General features: G+C 44.1%; 1 protein-coding gene across 2 annotated transcripts in view; it reads left to right on the forward strand.

Annotated features, from left to right (window-relative positions):
* Window positions 1-24,810, forward strand: part of Pde6c (phosphodiesterase 6C) — a 55,860-nt gene that overhangs the window by 26,635 nt on the left and 4,415 nt on the right. For both annotated transcript variants that reach the window (NM_001416003.1, XM_063268656.1), the window contains exons 9-18: window positions 449-598; window positions 1,478-1,621; window positions 2,764-2,832; window positions 4,774-4,920; window positions 5,153-5,260; window positions 5,609-5,718; window positions 12,028-12,115; window positions 18,193-18,293; window positions 21,342-21,449; window positions 21,551-21,614. In NM_001416003.1, the coding sequence (NP_001402932.1) occupies window positions 449-598; window positions 1,478-1,621; window positions 2,764-2,832; window positions 4,774-4,920; window positions 5,153-5,260; window positions 5,609-5,718; window positions 12,028-12,115; window positions 18,193-18,293; window positions 21,342-21,449; window positions 21,551-21,614 (1,089 nt within the window). The remainder of the gene's footprint in view (window positions 1-448; window positions 599-1,477; window positions 1,622-2,763; window positions 2,833-4,773; window positions 4,921-5,152; window positions 5,261-5,608; window positions 5,719-12,027; window positions 12,116-18,192; window positions 18,294-21,341; window positions 21,450-21,550; window positions 21,615-24,810) is intronic.

Genomic DNA, 24,810 nt, shown 5'->3' on the forward strand with positions numbered 1-24,810 from the left:
TAGTGGAAAGGTACCTCGTGCTGGTTGATTCAGTTGATTCTAATAATAGTGAGACCGGAATAAGGTCTATGGGTTGTATATTGTCTGTTCCATGCTTTTGGTACCATACCTAAGTTACATGAAATGTTTTCATTGGTGAGAACCGGATGAAGAGTCCATGGACTTCTCTGTACATTTCTTTCTTTTTTAAAGATTTATGTATTTATTTTATGTATACGAGTACACTGTAGCTGTCTTCAGACACACCAGAAGAGAGCATTGGATCCCATTGCAGATGGTTGTGAGCTGGGAATTGAACTCAGGACCTCTGGAAAAGCAGTCAGTGCTCCCAACCACTGAGCCATCTCTCCAGCCCTCTACATTTCTTTTGAAACATCCTGTAAATCTATACTTATTTCAAAAATAAAAAGTGAAAATGTTAAAGTAACAATTCCCTTATTGTTTATAGAAAGGACCAGTGGACGAAACTGGCTGGGTCATTAAAAATGTCTTGTCCCTGCCTATTGTCAACAAGAAAGAAGACATCGTGGGTGTGGCTACGTTTTACAACCGGAAGGATGGGAAACCCTTTGATGAGCATGACGAACACATCACTGAGGTAAGCGTGGGAAAGAACAGCAGATGTATCTGAGGATATCACGAAATGATGCCAGCCGTGGAGCTACTCCTGAGTCTGCAGGGATATTGTGAAGAGCACGTAAGACACGAGTCTCATAATTGTAATCAGGATATCGTTACTGTGCCATTTCTGTTTCCAGGTTGCTATATACTGCAACATTTTCTGTTTGATTTCACCCAAAATCTTTCCAATCCTATAAAAACATTGAAGAGTACTTTTTATTCCTCCCTTTCTTTTTATAATCTCTCTCCTTCTCAGTCTCAAACTTCTGTCTAATTTTTAGCTCCTACTTTATTTTATTCTCTTCGGCATTCCTTTCCTGCAGGAGAACATCCTTGAGGCTTGGCACTTTGAAAAGCAAAGCTTGTTAATTTTACTGTCTGGGCAATAAATTCAGTTTTTTCCCCCTTAGGTTGATACAAAGAACTGGGTTGGCATTGTGAGAGAAGGAGGGCTCCTGAGTCCCACCCCTTAGCTGAGGAGCCATCGTTAATTGGTGGCTGCTGGAGAAGGGTCAGTTTTCTTTAGGAAAGAGCCCCTGAGAAGCTACTTATGCTCCAGTAGCTGGTTCCACACCCACGCACATACAGGCAGCCCTGAGTGGCTCTGAACACACAGGTCATGAAGTCAGGAAGTAGGATGGTAGGGGAGGAACTAGAAAGAAGAGAACAGAGGTGAATTTGATTAAAGAGATTATATGCACGCATTCATTTCTCAAGCAATAATAATTTTTTAAAGGCAAGAACTGGGTTGGTGGTGGTGGAAGGAAGATCAGTATAGCAAAGTATGCGGGGTTTTGTCCACAAAGCAATTTTTATTTAATGTTAGAGGATCTGAGTCACCGTTCTTCCACTTCAGACTTTAACCCAGTTTCTTGGATGGTCTCTTTTAAACACCGATACCTATGAGCGAGTGAACAAGCTGGAAAGCCGAAAGGACATTGCTCAGGAAATGATTATGAACCTCACCAAAGCCACCCCTAGTGAAATCAGCTCTATTTTGGTAAGTGGGGAATCCAGGCCTGTGAACAGCAGGTGGCATTGGACTTCAGTTTCTGCAAACCACCGGTGAGCAGAGGCTTGCTTCTGGGGTCAAGAGATGAAGATAGAGGAGAGGTCGGGGAGGAAGGAGCCCTGTCAGCTGGTAAGCTTTTCTTCCTGGAATTCCAGACCACAGTGTTACATTAGCACTTGGTGAAAAACAGCTCCTGAGTTTGTAGGAGCAGAAACAATGTATCTGGATTCATGTATATCAGTGAGGAAAAGAATATTGTGAAGAAGGGCAACATGTCAACCATTATCCTAGCAGGCTGTGTAACAACCAGTGTTTCATCTCAGTGGCCTTCGTTAATAAGCATCTACCTTCTCCTTACTAGCTGTGGGTTGAGCGGGCTCTAAGTGACCTTGGTGACCCAGCTGTGAGTCTCGTTTGCCCTATGGCCTCTTATCTTTTGTGGACCAGCAGCAACCTGGTGATGTTAAAGTCTTTGCTCACATGACAGTCTCTAAAATTCTCACTGGCTAAAGCCAAGTCAGGCGATCGAGTCCAATATCATTTTCTGATGAGGAAGCCGGTGGATTTTTGCTGAAAATGTTCTAATTACCACAAAAGTAAGGGGAAAACACCCCACAATCACTTTTTTTTTGCTCTTTTTCTTAATTTTTTAGAGTGTGTATTTAGATGTAGTCTGGTGTCGGTGTCTGGTTTCGGTTTGCTGGGGCCATTAAAAGTTAAAAAGATTTTTGACTAAAGTATTTGAGATGATAAAGATGAGGTCATGGGCGGGAATCCTTGCAACTGCTATTGGCAATCAAAAACAAAACAAAAATCCAACCAATCAACCAACCAACCAAACAAACAAACAGAAAACCCCTTTTCCTTTTTTTGCCTACCTATAGCCCATAGCTTGGTTTTCAGACGGCTACTGCTACATTTTGGAGAGTGAGAGAACTCAATTGTTTTAGGACATTTCTTCGAAACAATTCTTCCTAATCACTTGCTATCAGTCTTTCCTCATGCAGAAAGTCTTCATTTGTAACAGATGGGTGGCCTATTTTAGATAGAGCTCAACTGGTTTTAGCATTAGAGCCACCAGACAGAAATCTCTGTAGTAATTCCATACTTAAATTGTGTTTCCATTTTAGAAATTTAAAGAGAAGTTAAACATAGATGTAATTGAAGAATGTGAGGAGAGACAGCTCCTGGCCATATTGGTAAGTGTTTCCTTCTGATCCTGGTGCCCTTTTAATAAAACCTGTTTTGAACACACACTCTCATTTTTCAAGCAAATGTTGATTTTCTTCTTCTTCAACATTATCCAAGACTAAAAAGAAAGTTCTTCTGTTGACTGACTGTTTTAGTCAGGGTTTGGTTTTTTTTTTTTTTTTTTCTACTCCTATACAAAACATCATGACCAAGAAGCAAGTTGGGGAGGGAAGGGTTTATTCTGCTTACACTTCCATATTGCTGTTCATCACCAAAGAAGTCAGGACTAGAACTCAAGCAGGTCAGGAAGCAGGAGCTGATGCAGAGGCCATGGAGGGATGTTACTTACTGGCTTGCTTCTTCTGGCTTGCTTTCTTATAGAATCCAAGACCACCCGCCCAGGGATGGCACCACCCATAGTGGGTCCTCCCACCCTTGATCACTAATTGAGAAAATGCCTGACAGTTGGATCTCATGGAGGCATTTCCTCAAGAGAGGCTCCTTTCTCTGTAATAATTCCAGCCTGTGTCAAGTTAACACACAAAATCAGCCAGTACACTGGCCTTTTGGTTTCCTGCTTTTTCTTCATCATGGTTCGATATAGTTCATCCCACAAAGACCCTTTACAATTGCAGCTAAACTAGATGGCTGCAAGAGTTACCTCAGGATCTAGGGAGACTGGCTAGGTTTATCGTCTTAGTGGCTTTGGGTTGCAGAATGGCCATCCCAGAGGGCCTGCCTGCCAGGGTGACAGAGCAAAGCCTTTCTCAGGCCAATGACCATGACAGGAGAGAAAGCACGAAGAAGGAGGAGTTGGCAGCAGCTGTGTGGTCTACCTCAGACCTACAGGGGAACTCATCTCAGTGACAGTTGGCCAGGTGCACTTTTTACCCTCAATACCGTGTTGAAGAGAAACGAAAGTACAGGAAAGCAGGTCACTTCCCTCCATGAGTGAAGGTTCCCCTGAGCTCAGTTTCCATACATTTGAGCACCAAATGGCAGGCGCATATGTTTGCTTTAAGTAAAACTGGTTTCCGAGGCCTGGGCTGCTCCTTGTTCTCTGCTCCCTCCTGATAGTCCCAGTGACCTCCTGTTCCCCCTCCTCACCACTATTTCCTCTATGACTTGTCTCCTGCCCTGGCAAGTCCTATCTCCTTCTCCCTTCATCCCCTCCTCTGGTCCTTTTTTCCTCCTAGTAGCTTAGCTTTGGAGATGTCCCTTCAGCATCTCCCTCATTTGATTGATGGGAACCTGTTCCCAACCATTGTTTCTCCCATAGCACCGAGAGCATGGTACTGTTCTCTAATAATCTCGAGCCCCCGGCCTTCCTTGGCCCCTGTTTTATAAAGCATTTCACTACACTAAACTCCTTGTTGAAAAGATACGACTTTTTGTCTCCCAAGTCACAGCCATGACTATGTGCCTCCTTCACCTCTCACCCCCACGTATCCCTAAGCCCTTTGAACCCACGACAGGAATCCCCACTGTAGAAAGAAAAGAGCCCCTGGGATTAGATTGGAGTCAAATCCGCTGAGAAAATTTTAAACGTGGCTCTAAATTGCGGCTTTACTGGTTATCGGGTGCTGGTGTACACGGAGCTGGTATAAGCAAAAGGGGAGTGAAGACAGAAGAGGGGACGGAGGAGAGAAAGAGGTTCCCGCGTGCGTGCGTGCGTGCGTGCGTGCGTGCGTGCGTGCGTGCGTGTCCGTGTGTGTATGATATAGGTATGGATCATGTGTCCTGGGCACACGTGGAGGTCAGAGAATAACTCATGGAGTCGGTGAGGGCTCCAGGGATTGAACTCCAGTCATCAGGCCTGGGGACAGATACCTTGAGCTGCTGAACTACTTCCGCATCCCCTCCTATCAACCCTTTACCATTGATAATGGGTGTTCTGCATGGCGGGCTCTAGGCTGGATGTATAGTGAAGCAATCTGTCCTTCCAACAGAAGGAGGAGCTGCCCGACCCAAGAGCAGCAGACCTGTACGAGTTCCGTTTCAGCGACTTCCCCGTTACGGAGCACGAGTTGGTTAAATGCGGGCTGCGGCTGTTTTTGGAGATAAATGTGGTGGAGAAATTCAAAGTACCGGTCGAGGTCAGGTGGCATTCTCAAAAGCTGACTCTGTTGCTGGGCTTCCGTGATGTTTTCTGCGGTTCCAAAGATTAGCTCAAGTTAGGATTTCAAACTATCATTAACTTTGTGACTACACTGGCTTAAACTCTGTCAACAGCACCAGCATACCATCTTAGATAAGTGTGCCCCGGGCCACCTACCCTTTAGAGTTCTGTTCTAAAGTCTGAATGGTGTTGTTGCCTTTGGGTAACAGGTTCTTACACGGTGGATGTACACAGTTCGGAAAGGGTACCGCCCTGTCACCTACCACAACTGGCGACACGGATTCAACGTGGGGCAGACCATGTTCACTTTGTTAATGGTAGGTACGGATGCTGGAAGCCACTGAAAGTCCTTGCAACTGTGAATAGTTCTCCTCTTGAGAAGTAACAAGAAAAGGATATGTCCTGTTGTGTCACTATCCCTCAGACTCCAACCCTTCTGCAGTTGGCTAGATTATCGACCAGAAATTCATAGGTTTACCATTGTAAAGGAAAAATGCAGGTACCTGCTGGGTTCTGAAACTTCCCTGGGATGCCACGAGACTCACTAAATAAAAACCTAATCTTTGGTAGAAATGTGGTAACTGCCCCTTTCCTTGCAGGCCAACTGGGCTATACCTGGAGTAGCCCGTATTGGCCGCTATAAATGTGTTCGTACGTCTTTCTAGACTGGGAGACTAAAGAAATACTACACAGACCTCGAAGCTTTTGCCATGCTTGCTGCTGCCTTCTGCCATGACATTGACCACAGAGGAACCAATAACTTGTACCAAATGAAGTAAGTGAGGGTGCGTGCTGTGCTGACGGAGGCTGGAAGATGCTGGGGAGGGATGGATGCTCCCCCTCCTGTCCTCTGAGACCTGGAGCCAGTCACTTCTGCTGCTTTTAGTCTCAGGAGTGTTGCATCCCCCCCTGAGCTTCAAGCTCGGGATATCTGCTTTTTTCCCATGGTGTCTGCCTCTCTCCCTCTCTCTGTCTCTCTCTCTCTGTCTCTCTCTCTGTCTCTCTCTGTCTCTCTCTCTCTGTCTCTCTCTCTGTCTCTCTCTGTCTCTGTCTGTCTGTCTCTCTCTGTCTCTCTCTCTGCTTCCACTTCTCAGGTTCCCAACTTTGTTCACATAACTTTAATCAGGGAATCACATTCAATTTTCCTAGTGGATTAAATCTCCCTTGCTCAGGTTAGAAAACATATCTTCTGGGGCTCCTAATCCTTCACTTCCTGGTCCTTTGGTTCCTCCACTCCCTCTCTCAGCTGGTTTTCTAGGCTAATGTCCTGCCACCTCCTTCTCTTGTCCCCAGGAAGGAAGTGTAATGATACAGGTGCGGACTGTGTCGGGCGGATTCAGATTCACAAGTCATTTATTTCCCGAACCCTGAGTTCCTCCTCTGGGCGATAGGAGTTACACTAATGATCTGCAGCTGCTAAGATTGGATGGCATCAAGCATCTAAAATCCCCAGCCACACGTCAGCCTCAGCTCTACCACGTGACCATCCTCCAGCAGTAGTGAAGTGTTCCAGAGACCATAGGCTTGGGTCTGTGGGTTCATGGGTTCCGACTATTTCCTGGTTGAAACGTAGGCAACTCACTTATTCCCAGACTCAGTTTCTTAACTTTAAAATGGCTCTAACCTTGGCCTTTCAGAGATTGTTGTGGGGGTCAGGTGAGATTACATCCATGAAACCTGTGTGTCAGGGACTCGAGATAAAGGCCAGTGAATGAAAAGCACATTCTAAATCTGAACAGTCTCTTTGCACTTTGAACAACTGGGCTGTCAGCCTTCATCTTGAAAGCAGCATCTCTACTGAGACTTGATCCCAGGACATCATGCCTGAGCTGGCCATTCTGTCCTTACTAAGGCAAGGGTCATGGGGGCCAATGGAGTCCTCTCTCATTCTGTGCCAAACAAACAAACAAAACAAAACCCCTAGACTTACTGGGTATCTTATTGGATATCTCTCTTTTCACTTATTTTTTTTCTTTTATTCTTTCTTTCTCTTTCCAAGATCATGTTGCCATCTAGAATAGGCTAACCTTAACCTTATAATCGTCCCACTTCAGTTGGGATCACAATTGAGTCCCACCATGCCAGCAGTGTGGAGCACCTAAGTCTTCGTAGACCTTCTCTGGTTCCACCTCCTGCTGCCTCACGTTATTCTCCTTTCAAGGATGAGTAAACAGACTCAGAAAGATGATGTCAGGCCTGCTTTAGGTTACAGTCAGCAGCAGAGCTGGATGAGGCCCCTTCTTGCTTGTGGGTTTTTGAGATGGATGAGGCCACATCCTGGCCTCATATTGCCCTAAGCTGTTGGTACTTCCCAGATATTTCTGCAAATTTGGCAGAAGGAATGTGTGGTGACAGAAGAGTTTCTTGACACCAAGACCAGGGACAAGCCGATCTTCTTCAGTTTTAGCCAAGTGGCACCCTCTGGCAGATTCATTAAGTTCCTCAATCAAATGCAGCCTTTAAGTACTTGCTTAAAAAAAAAAGGCCACAGCGAGCCCCCTTTATGTCGCCCTGGAGGGATTACTTGGAATTCCCCAGAGAGACTGCTACATTGGCAAATAGAGTCATTGGAAAGGCTGACTAAGACTGGATTGTTCTCGCTTTGATGGTAGCAGGAGGGGTGGGGGAAGACCACCTGCAGAGTGCCCAGAAGCTATTGGGACACAGGGGACATCTCCAGGCTTGACCCTGTGCCTTTGGTCTGATCACTTGCCTCCAGGATGTCTGAGTGCCTTATCTCACAGACTATGCCCTCTGACAACACCCAAAAGCTCCCCCCCTTTTTTTTTCACATTTTTATTGCCCTTCCGAGTTCCTGTGGACTCTGCTCATTTGTTTCTGCAGCCAGTTGGTTTTGTTTCATTCTTTATATTTTTAGATTTCTTTTCCCTCTCATCCCCTTTGCTGTTTTGTTTGGGTCTCTGACATGTCCATCTCCTTGGACAAATGCAGCGATAAGAATAATATTAAGAATTATGAATGCCCCCCTATACCTTCCTGTATTTTGTAGTCTCCACTTGACTGTTTTGCATAATGGAGAAGACATCTGCTCACACAGCTCAGCCCTCTCTCTATTCTTGGATGATTCTAATCACATTTAATGATGGTGTGTACTCCATGATATGGAACTGGAATTGATCTCCCTATATGCATTTTCTGCTTCTCCTGGTTTGGGTCTTTGGATCTGCAGGAATAAACATAGTCTCTCACCCATTGGCCTGTTCTCTATATATTAGAGAGAATTAAAACATCTTTATCCTTTCTTCTTAAAGTATTTCCTTCTCAGGCTAAATACACTAAGTTTTGAAAACTTCGAGGGGTATGCTGCATAGTGCAAACTGACTCAAATTTATAATCCTCCTGCCTCAGCTTCCTGCATGCTGGGATTATAGGTATGCACCACACCAGCTAGCATGAGCTGCTCTGTGAACATTAAAGTTCCCACCACAGAGTTTGTTTACCATGATTTCCCCCACTCACTTCAGCGTTTTTAATGTCATTTCCAAAGTATGAATCCCAAAGTTTGACATGGTAATCCAGACATGTCTTGAAATACTTTGTATTTAATCCTACTGAAATTGAATCTCCTAAAAGTCTTCAAAAATGTTAAAATTACATTTATTGAATGTGTGTGTGTGTGTGTGTGTGTGTGTGTGTGTGTGTGTGAGAGAGAGAGAGAGAGAGAGAGAGAGCACCACAGTACACATGTGGAGGTCAGAGGACAACTTTGGGGAATCAGTTCTCTCCTACCTTTTGAGTCCTGTGGATATCAAACTCAGGTTTGGTGGCAAGCACCTTTACTCACTGAACCATCTTCCCAGCGCTTAATTCTTTAATGTCTTCTTAATTGACATGTCCATTTAAGCCACACTTGTCAGACCACCACTTAAGTTTTTCCCCCCAGTTATTTTGTCATGTGGAGATCAGATAGTCATGTTTCCACTGATACTGATACTCATTTGAGTCTGGGTAACATTGTGCTTCAGAACGGAGCAAGGGCACATGACTGGAGAGATATTTAAGGAAACACCGCGTGGGTGACCACAATCCACATCCCAACACTGATGGGAGGAACCGTGAGGTGCCTTCCCACCTGACTGGCTGAAATCCCCACCCAGCCATCCCTAGGCTTCCGCAGAAGGACATCTCCTGCTGCCTTGGCCTGGCTTTCTCTCCTCAAGTCTTCTCTGAAGGTCTCAGTGACTGCTTATAGACCACCTGTTTAAACAATTACAGAACCAATCTACTTCTTGAATTTTAAGACAAATTTGGTTTGTGTCCAGCCTTTGGTCACCAAACTATTACCTCAGAATCTCCTAGGGAATATTGTAGATGGTCTCCTAACAGCACACATAGCTTCAAAGATCTGTGGAATGATTGGAAGTCAGTCATTTGGGCAGAAGTATCAGCCCTGTTGGAATTTTAACCTTCAAGGATTAGTCTCTAGAAGATAAGGAAAACCAGAGGGTTAAATGATCAAACTGCACACATCACTTCTGTGGTTCAAGCTTCTCTCTTCTCTCTAGTTATTTTTGCCTCCCCAGTTATACAACATCAGTCTGAAATAGGTGTTTTGAACCTGTCAAGCTCACTGTGGCCAGACATTCTAAAAATAGAAAACTATTATTGAATCTTATATTTTTTCTGAATCCTTAAGATATCTTCAAAATCCCCAGTAACTTCTCCAAAAATCCCCATTCTTGAAAATTGCCATGTCAAATTATTTTTCTTCCATGAATACACGTATATGATATATACGGATATGTATCAATTCTTTTCTGTTACTGGAGTATTTGTGAGTTGTCTGCAAATGCCCAGGCATCGTGTTCCTAATTATTTCAACAAGTGCTTTCCAAGCATAAGAGGGGTAAACACAGAGAAACATAGCAGCCCCACCCCCACCCCAAGGAAAATTTCCAGTTGAGCTGTGTCCTATTAAGGTGGTACAGACTAATTGTCTGGGCTTTTTGCAGTTATCTTAAGGCTGTCCCGCATGCGCAACCCCATCAGTTGACTTGAGATATAATCACGAGTCCTTTGTGGCATATCATTGTTGAATATCTCTCTTCTCCTTTAGTCTAGGGTAATGTCTTTGCCTTTTTGCGTGCGTCTCTCAGGATGTTGTTTTTGAAGAGCCTAAGCTAGTTATTCCCAGTATCCCTTTCCAACTGCTGTACACAATTGCTTCCTGATCACTATAAATAATTTTATCAGTTCTTTGTATCTAAGAGCCCAGGTATCACTGTGCCCCGTTTTCTGAGCTTTTAAACTGTGTATAGTTTAGATGGACATGCTACTGTGTTGTTTGGCAATCTCTCTGTGAGGTGGAACATTCCCCAACTCTGTAGCAGTATTATGTCAACAGTTATTTAACTTCCCGTTAACAAATTTGACCAATTAAAAGTTTTACAATTTGTTACTAGTTCTTTGAGGATTGTGTCCACATCTTAATCATATTTAACCCCTCTTCTTCCAGCTCTTCCCAGACCTACCCCTCTCCCTATCCACCCAACTTTATGTCTCTTTTCTCACCAAAACCAATTTGTACTGCCCAAATATTCTTCAGTGTGGTCTTCTACTAGAACCTGATCAGGGTTTGCACACTGAGAAAACTGACCATGATTTCCCAGCAGCTGCCAGCTGCCAATATTTCTACACCTAGGAGTGGGATTGGGTGCTCAACTCTCACTCCATTCTGGAAGTTGGTCTGGCTTGGGCTTACACGGTTCAAATGTGCAGTTGCCCTGCTGTGTCTAGAAGTCAGTATTTCCTGGTAGGTATCTACTGTCTCTGGTTCTTAGACTCTTCCTGACCTCTGCCCTTAGATTTATGTTTCATTTTGCATAGTTATCCCTGAGCAGTGGGAGGAGAGGGTACAGAATGTGCATCCTATTTAAAGATAAGAAATCTGCAATCTCTTAAAAGATTTAAACATTTCACTCTTTTCTAACTGAAACTAAACTTAAAAAGAAATCTCTGGTGCAGACACAGTGTAGATACTGACAAGTTTGTTTTAAATGATCACTTCTAATATTGGTTTACTGCACCTGTTGGTGATGTAGCAATCCATCCTCCCCAACAAAGTTCTGTTCTTTGTGAAGCAAAATGAAAGTTCTCGAAGGCAGCCACCCATGTTTCTGACATCTTCCTTAAAAATGTTTATTTGTATATCCATGGAAAATTTTTCCATGACCTGCAGAATTTTGGTCTCAGCCTCTTGTCACTTTTTCTTCCCTTTACCTTTTTATGTTTACTGTATCTTCTCCTTCTAGCACAGGGTCACTAGAGACAAATGGTACTAGGAGTGGGGTCCTCTCTCCCAAAGAGCTATCCTTAGTTCTTAACAAATGGAGATTGTTAGATGTCCATTAGTGTCTCGGGGAGGAAAGAAAGGACACTTTACACTGATTTGCATTTGTTTCCTAGATCTTGTATATTTATTTGTTTGCTTTAAATTAATTTGTTGTTTTTTGAGACAAAACATCTCAAAAAAAAAAAAAAAGGAGCCAGCTATATCCTCCTGTCTTTTGGTTACAGATTTGTGATGCCCCGCCCCGCCCAGGCCTTGCTTAGAAATTCTTAATGGAAACTTCCTATGCAGATAGCTTGGTGACTGCCACAGTTGCTAGATGTTACATAATTATAGAACACACATCACAATCACAAGCTCAGAGAACCTAAAGATTTTATATCCATGAGATACACCACACTTAACAGTTTAAATCATTCAATAACTTATACATTGGAGTCCCACTACCTTTTTACTATTTATTATTTTGGAAATGGTTTTACTATGTAGATCTGATTGTCCTGAAACTCTTTATGTAGACCAGGCTGGCTTTGAACTCACCAAGGTCAATCTGCCAGCTTCCCAAGTGCTAGGATTAAAGGTGTGCCATCATGTAACACATTCCTATTTTCTAAGCTAAAAATGTTTTTCCCAATATTTGGCCATTTTATCAACCTTGAGTAGGGAAGGAGACAAGACATGAACAAAAATTCTAAAAGAGTAAAGACAGTGCATTGTATGGATTTCTGTGTAATCTCTGAGCCAATGAAACTGCCGTTATCCTCTTCTTCCTAGGTCCACATCTCCACTGGCAAGGCTTCATGGGACTTCCATTTTAGAGCGACATCACCTGGAATATAGCAAGACTCTCTTGCAGGATGAGGTACGAGAGTTCTTCTCTAAGGAAACTTTCAGGTTCTGGATCTAAGATTACCTCAAGTACGTGAGAAGACTTCAGTTATGACACAGGCAATGTGTATCCTTGTACCAGTATGGTTCCCATTTCCCTGACTCAGCCCACTGACAGAGTTGCTATACTGCATTTGAAATGCCAAGGTATAGGTAGGAAAAGAAAGAAAGAGGCACGGAAAGTCATGGAATCTCTGGACCCATAGATAAAGAATGTGTCTGGGCTGTGTGAGCCTTGGAGCATGTATTTATAAATGTGAAGGGGGGACAACAGCTATGCAGCCACTGCTATTCTTACTCGTGGGGCACACCTTGCAGTGTGGGTTTGGACCTTGGAGAAAATCAAATTTTGGTAATAGATGTAGGTTCAGATCAAGATAAACTGCTTCTGCAAGAGAGGCCCTGTATCAGGGTCCATTTGTAGGAGGAAAGGGGGAGGGGTCATGGATGGCTTAGGCAGGATGAACGGACTTGAACCCATTAGGGCTGCCACTCACTGTATATCACTAACTTTCCATAGGGAGAGGCCTGGTGCTGCCCTTTCTTAACTTTGTTCCAAGGGTTTATGGGCATGTGCAAAGTCACAGACATGATCAAAATACACTTTATTAAGACAGCTCCAGACCAACAACAACTCAAAGGACTCGTTTTTAGAATGAAGGAAGCGGTGTTTTGCATAGACAGAGAATTTGCTTAGAGTCACACGTTCGTGTTTCTCAGTTTCAGTAATAAGGTCTTATTAAAGGCTTATTAAAGGAGCCAAATAAACAGACCCAGTCTAGTCTAGAAATAGAACACAAGTCTTTTAAGTGATGAAGGCCATGAAAGTCAAGTGGAAACATCTTGTAAGAATCAGTGATTGGACATAAATGTAGAAAAAAGGAAGAAGAAAATGACATGACTGGTTCTAATAATCAAGGATCAATACTGCACCAAATACCTTGTCTACCCTACACCTGCCATGATAATGCTTTAGCTACAACGCTGGTGTGATGCACTAATGTTATATCTATTTTCTTTTTCTATAACAAAATATCAGAGTCTGGGTCATTTACCTGGAACAGAAGTTTATGTTGGCTCATGGTTCTGAAGTCCGGAAACTTCAAGATCAGACAGCCACGACTCTTTGGCCTCTGTTAAGGACCTTGTGAGGGAAGGTCAGGCGGACACACACAAGGGAGACAAAACACAAGAATCCATCCCTTTCTAACAGCCTCATGCTCTGGTGACAACAAACCCAGGCCCACAAGAAAGACAGCAATTCTTCCTAATGATACAGTTACTTCTTAAAGGCTCCGAGTCTCCTTCTAACACTGTGGACACCAAGAATCAAATGTCAGTGTGGGCTTGGGAAGGGCCAAACTATCCCAGCCATTGATTCTTTGTGAGTATAGATGGTGGGTCTCAGAGAAGGGCATCTGACCCTGCTGCTCCAGGATCGTCTATTTAACAGGGTCAGTGAGTAAGAGCACAGACCCAGGCCTCTCTCCCACTTACTGACCAGACTCTCCTGAGTTGGAGCCTAGATTCTACGTTTCAACAACTCACTGTTGTCCTGATGTGCAGAGAGACTTTCTCTCCACACAAAATTCAGGCCACAGATGACACCTGTTTTAGGGTAACGGAAAGAAGGAGCAGATGAAAAAGATTCAGGGAGGTGAGACTCAAATGTCAATGTCTTCATGGGAGCTCTGGAGAAAGTATTTTCTGTGCATTCCTCTCTATACCATAGCGAGGCAGTGTCAGTTATAACCCATAAGCCAGACTGTGCTCCTTCTTTTTATTAAACTTTTTTTAAATGATTTTATTTTTTATGTGTTTTCCCTGCATATATGCCTGTGTGAGGGTGCCAGATTCCCTGGAACTGGACACAGTTATGAGCTGCCATGTGGGTGCTGGGAATTGGAACCCAGGTCTTGCAGAAGAGCAGCCAGTGCTCTTAACCTCTGAGGCATCTCTCCAGCTAGTGTGGCTTGTTGTTGTTTGGTTTGGTTTTGTTTTTGGAGACAGAGTTTCTCTGTGTAGCCCTGGCTGTCCTGGAACTCACTCTGTAGACCAGACTGGTCTCAGACTCAGAGATCTGCCTGTCTCTTCCTCTGCCTTCTGAGTGCTGGGACTAAAGGCATGTGCCGCCACTGCCCTGCTCACACTGTGCTTCTTGAGGCAAATAATATTTAAAGACCTTCCGCCAAGTAACTTAGAAGGCTCCTTGTAGCTTACATGTTTTGCCCTCTGGGGTTTGACAGTTTATAACAGAAATGCACTTTTCTATCTCTTTTTTTTTTATGTTATTTATTTTGCTGTCTCACCTGGTGTGATGGCTACTCTTGGCCCACCTCAGGGCTGTGAACCTCAGTTGAGGAATCACCTCCATGAGTTTTGCCCGTGTGCCTGTTTACGAACCATTTTCCTGATTGATAATTGTTGTAGGAGAGTCCAAGCCACTGTGGGCTGTGCCACTCCTGGGTAGGTGGTTTTGAGTTATACAAGAGAGTTTGCTGAGAATGAGGCTGAGGAACAAACCAGGAAGAAGTGTTCCTCTGTCAGTGCCCACCTCCAGTTCGTGCCCCAGGGATGAACTGGGATCTGCAAGCTAAAACAAACCCCTTCCTCTACATACCGCTTTTGGTTAAGGTGTGGATCAGCTTCAGAGACGCAAACTGGCACACCTGGCTTTGATGACTATGTAAATGATTATTATTCTTTCTGAAACGGAATATTGCCTCTCAGTAGTGTACACCATCTTTTCAAGGACCTGTCGACAATGCTATTCAGCCTTTAATTGCAAATGCTTAAAGCTCTGTCAACATGGTTGCTAGACAACACGATCACACAGCCCATTTATGAGCAGTCAAGTTGACCACAAAAAATTGACACTTTAGTTAATAATGCATGCCTCCTTTTATTATCCTGTAAAGAAATAAGCCCACTAAAAGCTTGCTTATGTTTAACATAAGAAATCCTTGGAATTTATTCAGCAATCTTGGCTCTTATGGGCAAGATTCACTCAGACATTTTGTTTCTCGTATTATAATACACTGAACTGAAATGTCCTCATTTTTCGTAGAGTTTGATGAACAGGATTTCCTGTGTTCCAAACCAGACAGGAATCAGCTTGTGATCTGAGCAAATAGGTGGAGACATTGTTAGTCAAATCTGTAGGAACACACACACACACACATGCACATACTCAAACACATACATACACACACATATACACACACACATACACATACACACTCATATACACACACACACTCACACACAGATTCATACATATACATGCATACACACTTTCATACACACCCAAACACAGGCACACATAGACAGACAGACAGAACCACAGCAGCAAAGCAACAGCTAATTAGGGGTTGGTCTAGCTAAACCTGGGCTGGAGACCAGAACTCTTGGTTTGTTTTGGCACTCCTGCCTCTCTCTACCTAATGTTTCCAGAACAATGTGCAGGTATAGGGAGATGAAATGTTGCATGCTTATATAGTTTAAGAATGAATTGCCTAGGACTTTAAAAAAACACACCTATGTCCACTATAAATATTCAAGTAATAGGTAAAATGTAGAAGAAAAATATGAATGGAAATTGATGGCCTTCATACCACCCAGAAATGGCCATTCCATTAACACTGGATGAACTTCGCTGACATAGCAGTCTGTTGGCATAGTGCTAGATGGCATCCCTAGCATCCCAACACTTGGAAGGTAGAGGCAAGAGCATCAGGAATACAAAGTTATTCTTGGCTACATGACCTGAGCTACATGAAACCATGCCTCAAAAGAAAACAAACAAACAAAAAAGCAAAAAACAAAAGCTAGGGACTGGAGAGATGGCTCAGCGGTTAAGAGCACTGACTGCTCTTCCAGAGGTCCTGAGTTCAATTCCCCGCAACCAGATGGTGGCTCACAACCATCTGTAATGGGATCCAATGCCCTTTTTTGTCATCCAAGCATGCATGTAGAGCACTCATACACATAAATAAATAAATCTTTAAAAATAATAAAATCATTTTTTTAAAAAAAGAAAACAAAATAGTCAAAACCCACATTGGACTGGACTGAAATGTCTTGTGGCACCATTGCGAACAGTTCCGAGTAAGAATAGTTTTTTTCCCCTTTAATCTGGAAGTTTGCTGGCCATTGCTCAATTCTACCCATCTAAACCATTGACTATTGTTGCAACAATGAACACAGTGGGTTTTTGTTTGTTTGTTTGTTTGTTTGGTTGGTTGGTTGGTTGGTTGGTTGGTTGGTTGGTTTTTTGAGACAGCGTTTCTCTGATTAAGCCTAGCTGTCCTGGAACTCTCTCGGTAGGCCCTGTCCTTGAACTCAGGGATTTGCCTGCTCAAGTGCTGGGATTACAGGTGTCACCACTGCCCAGCTTGAACTCAACATTTTACCAGAACAAATGCTAGATTCCTGTCCGCCAGTCACACATGCCCTGTGAATTACCAGTTCTTGTTCCAAATGATATGAAATGATGGCCTTTGTGAAAACTTAGTTTGTCTAGAACTTGAGTTCTTGGGCAAAAACTCAAGTCTTTGGGAATGACTGACAGCCAGATTTGGATTTTGGTTTAAAGATTTGTTTACTTTTATTTTAACCTGGAGCTGGTCTCAGAACTCTATCTAATACTATTATCAGATCCAACAGTGAGTTAGTTTGTAGAACTTTTAGTTTCTGAGGGATTCCCCAGGCTTGCCTCATGGAAGTGACCTTGTGCGGGTCTTTATTGAGCACAGACTAAGTAAGTGTTAGGCAGTTGGAAGGACAAGTTTACCCAACTGAGAAAACAAAGGCAGATGTTAGAGCTGTGTCCAGGAACACAGCTATCAATAGTGGGGCTGGGACCTGGTCCTGAGCATCTTGCCAAAAGGCATTGTGGGTAAAAGACTGAGACCACCCACTGTGTGGACAGATCACATTGGTTCAGATCAGGTCTGCCCTGTTCTGGCTGTTTAACCCAAAGCAAGTTGCTTAATGCCTCTGTGCTACGGTTCGCCATAGATTAAGAGCATTCATGAAGCATGTAGAAGCTGGTAGTGGGTAAGAAATACTCACGTGCCCTTATTATTCTGGAATTCCGTTCAGTATTCCTTTCTGCAGCATATTCCTCTTGCCTCTCCCACAGGCCTACAGGCTGTTAAATAGTCCTGTGCTTTGGTCACTACAACCTTCATTTAGCAACACCATTGCACATCTGGCCACTGCCCTGCATAACTAAAATTCTCCGTCCAGAATACCATGGCTTTTAATACCCAGTCCAAGTTTTATATTCTAGTCATCTAGAAAATGAAAAACGAAACAGATTCATATATGAAGAGATTATTAATGAGAAGTTCAGGGGGAAAAATCTACTAATTCTTGTAAACTATTGTAAGAAAACAGTTTTAGGACCAGGGGAGAGGTTCACTATTTTTCCCTGCATACATAATTATTAGTGTAGTTGGTGGTTTCTGAAAAATGGGTGGTTTCGTGGTTACTCTAGAGTTAGCTGGTCAGCGGCACCCCATGCCTAACCATTGGGCATCCCCAGAAATCCTTTATCTCAGTGCCTCAATTAGTAAAAGTAAGCTTTGATTCTGTTGTTTTCGTTTTTTCACACGGTCCTGAAAGAGAACAATTTATTTATTCCAAAGAGGTAGACGTGGAGTTTCTGAGGCTATTCTTAGATTTTGAATGACCTTGCTCAAAGTAGAATAGAGAAATTTACTCAAATCAGGAGATTAAAAACAACAACAACAACAACAAAAAGACCAGATGTCGGGCTGGAGAGATGGCTCCATGACCGCTCTTTCAATTCCCATCACCCACATGGCAGCTCGCTCCAGGGCATCTAACTCCCTTACAGACATACACGCAGGCAAAACACCAATGGGCCTGAAAATAAAAATAAAGAAACTATTAAAAGAAAAACCCAGACATTAAAAAAGGTAGACAGGCTATTATCTCATTAAGGATAGTTTGTGTTGTTTCTTTGTTTGTTGACCCAAAGGCCAAGTGGCGGCTGCATTTCACTGTGGATTGTTCGTCTTACAGAGTTTAAACATCTTCCAGAATCTAAGCAAGCGGCAGTTTGAAACGGTGATCCACTTGTTTGAGGTTGCGATAATAGCAACTGACCTGGCACTCTATTTCAAGTAAGTACGAGGCTGGGTGTCAGGACACTGTCCGGCCCTGTGTTCTGCCTGCTGGGAACTGCACTGAGAGTCCAAGGTCATGGAGAAACCGCTCATTACTTAAGAGCACTTGATATTCTTGCAGAGGACTGGGGTTGGGCTTTCAGGATCCATGCTGGGTGGCTCACGGTGGCCTGTAACTTCAGCGTGAGGAGTATGATGTCCCATCTGACCTTTGTATTCACACACACACACACACACACACACACACACACACACACACACACACTATTTTAGAACAGGCTCACAAATCTGTTTTCTTTTCAGAATGCCAGTTTCCCCCCAAGATAGTTGACTGCCAGTAAACTTACTCTGTTTTTGGAGATGTAGTTTTGAAAATGCCAGCCTCTCCAGTTAAATAACCTGTGACCCAAAGAAGCTCAAACAGAAGGAATCAGTGTGCTCTGCCTAAAGAACAATATCACCAAATTGCACCCGTGGCTTTGTATCCCTGTGACTCACCATGGTTCGGAATCTAGTATTTAATTGGACTTGTTCAGTGCTTGCCCAGATTGTTCAGTGGTAGAATGCTTGCCTGGAATCTGGTATGTGGTATTTCAGGCTCAGAAATTTGATCCTGTGAGAGTTTTGGGTTGAACAATCTTGATGATTCTACCACACAAACTAAATTCACAAGACGTGAGCTTTGCACAGCAGAGGGCCAAGGAGACTAGACGTGCCAAGTGTCTGCACACTTTCTTCTAAGTAAAATATTAAGTTTCCTGGTGACCATTGATTAGAAAGAGGTGGGCTATTTACAGGATCTAAATATTAGGTGACATTTTGGCTCTGTCAAAGTTTGCCTTGCTAATCCTCCTTTAAAAAGAATCTAACTATTAAACAGAATACATATTTAATTGGATAGTTTTCAGATAGTATACAAGCTAGCCAGGACATAACATATAGATATTAAGCCTTTCTAAAGCCAGGATAGATAACAGAAAGTACTATTTAATTGACAAAAAATGATAGGCTGGGTGTTGGTGCATTTTATACTTTATAAATCACAGAATGGTAATAGCTGTGCTCAGCTTACATTTGAGAGAGAAGTTCTTTTCTTTTTAAGACAGAAAGGGTGAAATGTGGGTTGACATCCATATGCTGGTGAGGGCAGGCACGAGATAAGGCAAGGCCTGTGAGTGAAGAAGTAGGGCGGGCACAGAGTTTTGGAGAGAGGAAGAAGGAGAGGAACCAAGATAAAGGCGGAGAAGGACGACCCAGATCTGTGAGGCCTTCAAGGGCTACAGGTAGTTATGAATATTTCATAACGGACGGATTTCATAGGACAATTTGTCTTATCTAGGTGGGCAGTTTACATTAATATTAATTGGTTCAGAGTTTGTTGTGTGGACGTTTTGTGCAGTGAGGATTTACTGATATAAATCCGATGGATAAATAAAAGCAACGACGACAACGACGACAAAGACAACAAAACCAGTCCAGCTGTGACAAGTGCTTAGAATAACATGGTCTCCAGATACCCAGAGCTCACCTTCCCCCAGCGGTGACCCCCAGTGTCTCATGTGCTTCAGAGTTCTGTTTTTAAGGACAGCGAGGAAAGTCGTGGTGCAGTTGGGGCGCTCAACCCCCGTTTTATCATGAAAAGTCCTCTCAGCTTCCCAAGAGAGCCTCTGATACTGATACACCCCTTCCTTTCCACTCCTGTTCCTATGTGTGTTGAGTGTGTTTCGATATTTTCCCACGTATGACACTGGACTGACACTGGACTGTTTGCAAATACCTTTCTGCAACTCGCTTTCCCCGCACAGCGTTGTGTAAGGATTTGCCTTTGGTGACACGACTCTTCTAGTTTAAAATATTCCTGATGAGGCACTACCACTGGTTTATAAGGCATTTGCTAGCACATCAGATTCAAGACCTGACCTTGATGAAGCCAAGCAAAAATGCAATTAAGAGCTAATAAAAGGGCAGGCCAGAGGCTCAGTAAATAAGCATGAAGCTCTGAGTTTGGATCCCCTAGCACCCATGCAGGAAGCTGAATGTGGCGGGAAGTACCCGTAACTCTAGCATGGATGGGAACGGTAGAGAAGGAGGCTGGGTAGTGACCCATCCGCACAGACATCTGATGCCCAGCCTGGCCTTTACACACAGACGTGTACTCACCTGCCTCCCATCCTACACAAGTACACACACACACACACACACACACACACACACACACACACATACACACGTACACACACACGCACACACACACATACACACACATACACACGTACACACACACACACACACACATACACACACACATACACACGTACACACACACATACACACACATACACACACATACACACGTACACACACATGCACACACACATACATACACACACGTACACAGACACATACACACACGTACACACACGTACACACACACGTACACGTACACACACATATACACACACGTGTACACACACGTACACACACGCACGTGCGTGCGCACACACATACACACACGTACACACACACACACACACACACACACACATATGTCCCTTTGCAGCATCAGGTCCCACCACTGACATCCCACCTGCACTATGCCAGTGTGTGCTCTGGATCAGGGCACATCTGGATTTTCATTTGCTAACCGTTTGAGTATGAGATGATACCCTCTTCCTTAGATCTGTATTTACCTAATTGCCAGTGAGGTCGGCCATCCATGAATATCGGCTTCTGTGTTTCTGTTGGGTGTGTGTGCGATGCTGGTACAGCTTGTGGCCTCTGAGTTCTTTTGCTCTTTTCTTGTCTGAACTTTTTGGTTTTTATTGTACTTAAATGTCCGTGGGTTCTCTCCACTCTGTGGTTTGCACTTTTTCTGCCTCCAGCCCTTTCTATGCCAGGGATAGTCAGAATTGCCTGCTCTCTACCCTGGCTCTTGGCCCGTGCTCGGCAGACAGCCTGAGACAGAGTGGGAACACAGAATATGAAAGGCAAGCGTTTAAGATCATTTTCTGTGGTAAAATTGTTGCATAGCTGTATGTTTTCCAGGAAGAGAACCATGTTTCAAAAGATTGTTGATACCTGTGAACAGATGCAAAGCGAAGAAGAAACCATCAAATATGTAACCGCCGACCCGACCAAAAAGGAGGTCATCATGTGAGCAGACCGAATGTTTCTTCCTTTGGGGCAAAACAGCACATTTTGTGTTTTTTAGCATTTCATATTTACAGTTTAGTCATTTTTCTTTTCTTCATAAGGGCCATGATGATGACTGCCTGCGACCTGTCTGCCATCACCAAGCCCTGGGAGGTGCAGAGTCAGGCAAGTCTCATAGCATTTCCTTCCCTGTCACACACCTGTGACCTGTCAGTTACACACCTGTGACCCATCACACACCTGTGATATGTCAGCCACACAATCTTCCAGTTACATACCTGTGACCTGCAACACACCTGTGACCTGCCACACACCTGTGACCTGCAACACACCTGTGATCTGTCATACACCTGTGACCCATCACACACCTGTGACCCACCACACATCTGTGACCTGTTAGTTACACATCTGTGACCCATCACACACCTGTGATATGTCAGTCACACAATCTTCCAGTTACATACCTGTGACCTGCACCACACCTGTGATCTGTCACACACCTGTGACCCATCACACACCTGTGACCCACCACACACCTGTGACCCACCACACATCTATGACCTGCCACACACTTGTGATTTGCCACACACCTTTGATCTGTCACATACCTGTGACCTGTCAGTTACACACCTGTGACCCATCACACCTGTGACCTGCCACACACCTGTGATCTGTCACACACCTGTGACCTGTCAGTTACACACCTGTGACCCATCACACACCTGTGATATGTCAGCCACACAATCTTCCAGTTACATACCTGTGACCTGCAACACACCTGTGACCTGCCACACACCTGTGACCTGCCACACACCTGTGACCCATCACATACCTGTGACCCACCACACATCTGTAACCTGTTAGTTACACATCTGTGACCTGCCACACACCTGTGGCCTGCCACACACCTGTGATCTGCCACACACCTGTGACCTGCCACACACCTGTGATCTGTCACACACCTGTGACCCATCACATACTTGTGACCCACCACACATCTATAACCTGTTAGTTACACATCTGTGACCTGCCACACACCTGTGACCTGCCACACACCTTTGATCTGTCACACAACTGTGACCTGTCAGTTACACACCTGTGACCCACCACATATCTGTAACCTGTTAGTTACACATCTGTGACCTGCCACACACCTGTGATCTGCCACACACCTGTGATCTGTCACACACCTGTGACCCATCACATACCTGTGACCTGTCAGTTACACACCTGTGACCCATCACACCTGTGACCTGCCACACACCTGTGATCTGTCACACACCTGTGACCTGTCAATTACACACCTGTGACCTACCACACACCTGTGACTTGTCTGCCATCACCAAGCCCTGTGAGATACAGAGTCAGGTAAGTCCTATGGCATTTCTTTTCCTGTCACACATTAGGTGCTACCTAAATCCTATGAAAGGCCACACAGTGAACTCTGACAACTCCAGAGTCCTATTCTGATGTTCACAAACAGCAGCAGGCCATCAGGTCACTGGATCATGTCCCAGAACAAGGAAAGACACAGACGACTTTGGGGGGGTAGCAGAATTTGTTATTATTGGACAAGCTATAAACTTTTTATTTAGAATTCACCAGACATGATATCTCAGTCCTGTAATCTGACTACTTGCGAGGAGGCTGAGGCAGGAGGATTCAGGATTCGGTGGTAGCCTGGGTTACCTAATAAGACCTATTAAATGAACTCGCTGTGTGATCTTCTCAGTATGGGAGATAAGTCAGAAGAGGCCACAGTAGAATGGATGGTTCATTCTACTTAGCTGGCCTTGCTCCCATGGTCTCTTTACTGAACCTGGAACTTGCTGTTTGAGCTAGACTCATTGGCCAGTGAGCTTCAGGGATTCACGTGAATCCCGATATAACCACTGTGTGGGGGTTATTCCTAGGTTTTTACGTGGATGCTGGGGATTTGAACTCAGATTCTCAGGGTTGTGTTGCAAACACTTTGCCCACTGAGCCATTGCTCCAGTGTGTGTGGGTGTGTGCTTAAACCAGACATCCAGGATCTCCCTTGAGCTCATCATTTCTAAATCTTTTCTGTCTGTCACACCTAATATGGCCTCTGTTAAGACTATGTCGGGGGGGGGGGTAATGGGGGAAGGATGGGGAGGGGAACACACATACAGAAGGGGAGGCGGAGGGTTTAGGGGGATGTTGGCCGTGAAACTGGGAAGGGGAATAACAATTGAAATGTAAATAAGAAATACTCAAGTTAATAAAGATGGAAAAAAAAAAAAAGACTATGTCCAGGACTAAGGATGTGTCCTCAGTCGGGAGAGTGCTTTTCTAGAATGCAGGAAGCCTTGAGTTCAGAATCCAGCGCCTCATAAATTGGACATATTGGTAAATGCCTCTAATCTCACTTGAGAGGTGAAGAGAATCAAAAGTTCAAGGACATCCTTGGCTACCTACTCAATTTGAGGCCAACCTGGGCTACATGAGATCACATATTAAAAAGGAAAAAAAAATTTATCCAGACTTTGACGGGAAGTCTGGTGTTGGCCTCCCAGCTGATCTTCATCTGTGACTCCCTGTCCTCTTCTGTCCTCTGACCGGAATTATCTAGCTCTTCTGACTGCTCCATGACTGGAAAGGGTTGTCAGTGATGCACTGCAGAAATTTCCCAATGCATGCAAGAAATGCATTTTTTGAGCTGGGCACGATGATGCACACCTATGAGACCAGAACCTGAGACACTGAGACAGGATGACTGTGAGTTCAAGCTGCACGGGATAACATAGCAAGACACGGTCACACACACACACACACACACACACACACACACACACACACACGAAGTCTCCTTTCTTCTCATAACACTTGTACAGAAAAAAACAACCATTTGATAAAGAAGGAAGCTTTGACCTGGAGATCTGAGTTCATCCTCCCCAATAAAGTACCTGCCTGCCATTTATTACCTGTCCCTACCTCACACTCCTAGGGTCATCCCCATCACCCCAAGCTGTCACCACACACTCTAAACTCTTGGATAAGCCTCAGGCCGTCTGTTTCTCCTGGGGCATCGCCTTCTCCACCTTTATAATCTAAAGACCTATTACAAGCAGAAACACTGCCACCCTCCCTCTGGCATGAAGTGCCACTTTCCTTCCCCCTCCTTCATCCGTAGCAGTACGCCTATTAGTGTTGGAGTATGTTCACACTGAGGGCAAACTGTCCTCACTGCACCCTGAGCATCAGAAAGACAACATCTCATCTTGTCCTTCTTGGCATCCTGGTTTACATTGATGTTGGTCAGCAAACCAGTATCCATCATTAGGGTGTATTCATTTTTCATTATATGAATTAACCTCTCACTGCTATAAAAATGTGTGTA

Source organism: Rattus norvegicus, chromosome 1 (genome assembly GCF_036323735.1).
Source record: "Rattus norvegicus strain BN/NHsdMcwi chromosome 1, GRCr8, whole genome shotgun sequence".
NCBI classification, from domain to species: Eukaryota; Metazoa; Chordata; class Mammalia; order Rodentia; family Muridae; genus Rattus; species Rattus norvegicus.